Source organism: Sinocyclocheilus anshuiensis, unplaced genomic scaffold, assembly GCF_001515605.1.
Source record: "Sinocyclocheilus anshuiensis isolate Anshui unplaced genomic scaffold, SAMN03320099.WGS_v1.1 scaffold767, whole genome shotgun sequence".
Classification (NCBI taxonomy): Eukaryota; Metazoa; Chordata; class Actinopteri; order Cypriniformes; family Cyprinidae; genus Sinocyclocheilus; species Sinocyclocheilus anshuiensis.
The window spans coordinates 13,714-16,339 of NW_015551124.1; the positions used below are offsets into that span (position 1 = coordinate 13,714).

At 35.0% G+C, this 2,626-nt stretch overlaps 1 protein-coding gene across 1 annotated transcript in view; it reads right to left on the minus strand.

Annotated features, from left to right (window-relative positions):
* LOC107663148 (cell division cycle 5-like protein) overlaps positions 1-2,263 on the minus strand; it is a 13,187-nt gene extending 10,924 nt beyond the window's left edge. The window contains exons 1-3 of the mRNA XM_016453308.1: positions 2,047-2,263; positions 1,108-1,211; positions 777-938 (exon numbers count right to left, since the gene is read on the minus strand). Of these exons, the coding sequence (XP_016308794.1) occupies positions 777-938; positions 1,108-1,211; positions 2,047-2,091 (311 nt within the window). The 5' untranslated portion in view covers positions 2,092-2,263. The remainder of the gene's footprint in view (positions 1-776; positions 939-1,107; positions 1,212-2,046) is intronic.
* Between the last annotated feature and the right edge of the window lie 363 nt (positions 2,264-2,626).

Below are 2,626 nucleotides of genomic sequence, written 5' to 3' on the forward strand. Positions count from 1 at the left end.
CTGAGGCCACAAGAGGGCGCATCGAGCAAAATACTACTAATGCACGTGTATTCAAAGCATAAGATAACATGACTATCTGTGATTAAAAGTGCATAATGTTAAAATAATGTTTATAAACCAATTATAATTAATTAAGTTGCTTAAACAACTATAAACAAAACAGCATCATGTATGTATGCATGCATGCATGCATGCATAGTTTAATACAAAGGGCCAAAAGCCAATCACACAGAGTATATTTTTAATTTAAAAACACGAGTTGCAGTGGGATGGGGAAAAACCCCCGCCATAAACTTGCATTAATTTTACATGGCTTTTTAAACATGCTGCTCTTTTGCGCGAGACGCGAGTGCAACGGTGACAGATGTCCCTCTAGAAAATGCGTTCAGTTTTGACGTAAACAACATCATCTCCGCATTGATGTTCTCTTTTCCCGCAATATTTGTAATTAACAATGCAGCAGCGCCGCATCTAGTGGCTTCAAATGGATAGGCTAAGAAAAACATTAAAATGTAACGACACTTACATCGTCATCGCATCTCGTGCGCCACTGATAAGGCTGCCTCCTTAACGCACACCTAAAATTCGAATGCAACGTTTTTGCATTCGAATGTGGATTTTTATTTTAAATTTGACGAATATTCGAAATTCTTTTTTTTGGACAGCCCTAAAAGTAGCAATCACTTTTTAATTGTTTATTCAGTGGCGGAAACAGAAACCATTCACCGGTGAAAGTAATTACAGGTTGTTTGTATTGTGCATCAAACTGTACATACAGCAGATATTCGTAATGCTCCAGACACTGAGCGGCCGTTCGTCCGATGATGGGGGCAATTGTCCTCCACTGAGTAGGCATCAGTTTGGCCAAGTGAAGAAGTTTCTCCTCTTCCTCACGTGACCATTCTGTTTTCTTGATGCTGGGGTCCAGCCACTCATACCTGTGAGAAACCAATCATAAGTGACAAACACATCAGACCTGGAATATATGATCAAGAGATTGCATATTTGGGCATCACAGCACATTCAAATGCACCTATGATGCTCAAAAATGCTGTCCAGGTAGGCTGATCACTAGGTTTTGAGATAACTTGAGTGATATAAACTCACCATCTGGCTTTACACTGTTTGGCTGATTTGCGGTGCAGCAGGGATGCGATTCGAGACCACTGATTTTTGCCATATTTCATTACAGCTGCTTTGAGAATCTCATCCTGTTAATAAATCCCATCAAAGACATGAATAATTATTAAATAGGTCTTAAATAACACATCAGGGATGCAACAACAAGACGACTCAAATGACAGATCATTTTACTAATCTAACATCAGCTTTGAAAAGCATTCTAATGCAAAACTCAAATAAGAATGAAATTATTTCAGTATTCAACTTCCACCATAATAAGCAAATATGAGTCTAATAATGTTCTTTCAAAAGTTAGTGTACTTGTTTATCAAGAAAACAAGAGTGTCAGTGAGAAGCAAGGTAAATGTCACTTGTGAACAGATTATATTTACATGCATGTCATTTCCAGAAAATCCGTAAACTAACAAATAAAAACTACATATACTTAATACCAATATATAATGAATAAAAATATGTAAAAAAAATAAAATTTATGAATAAAAAAATGTATGAATAAAAAATGTATGCTTTACGAATTAATAAACATGCAATTTAATATTTTATTTAATAATGAAATGAATATTTGAAAAACAATTAAAATATTATAAATATCGAAATTTCATCAATCTAGACGTATAACGTCAGTATCTAATTAAACAATCTTGCTTAAAACAATCTAAATTGTGTGGCATGCACGTAAATTGTAATTGCATGCATGTTTTTTATATTTTATTCACTCAATAAAAAAAAATTATAATTCATAAAAATGTATAAATATTCAGTAAATAAAAACACAGCAATGCAGACATTTGTACAATTCCAATAAATATTCTTCATATGAAGTTTAAATGCCTCTGATGAATAAAATACTGATGATTAATGGCGTTTTAATGCTGAAATATTGTGTGTGTTTTCTAAACAAACCTCAGTGTTGCGCCACACGCCTCCTTTGATCATAATCCGCGGCATGTTGGCGATTTAAAGTCTTCACACGCGCCCACGCAGTAAAATGTTCTTCTGGAGTCGCAAATACGTGATATTAAAAAGAAATCAGAGAAATAAACCTTGAGTTTGAGCTGCAGCACATTAAACCGCAGGTGAGGGACTCGAAATGGCTGCAGTGCGGGCGCACAGAATTGTGGGAAACAGACTCTTCCTCTATTGATTCATCCGAGCTCCATCATGTCACTTGAACACAATATCGCCCCTCACGACCGAGAGGCGAATGACAGGCTGAACAATATCGTTTGTATTAGGCTATATCTTTTTTTAAAGGGGTCATATGATGCGATTTCAAGTTTTCCTTTCTCTTTGGAGTGTTACAAGTGTTTCTTCCCTTTTATTTTGTTAGACTGTATGTTTTATTATTGTACCATACTTTGGTAAACAGTGCTGTTTTAACTGTGCTTTATAAATAAACTGAAACTGTCTTTGAAAAAGTATGCTTTATAAGGTATAATTTTTTTTGGACAGAACTGAAAAAAATTAGTGCTGCCAAACGATT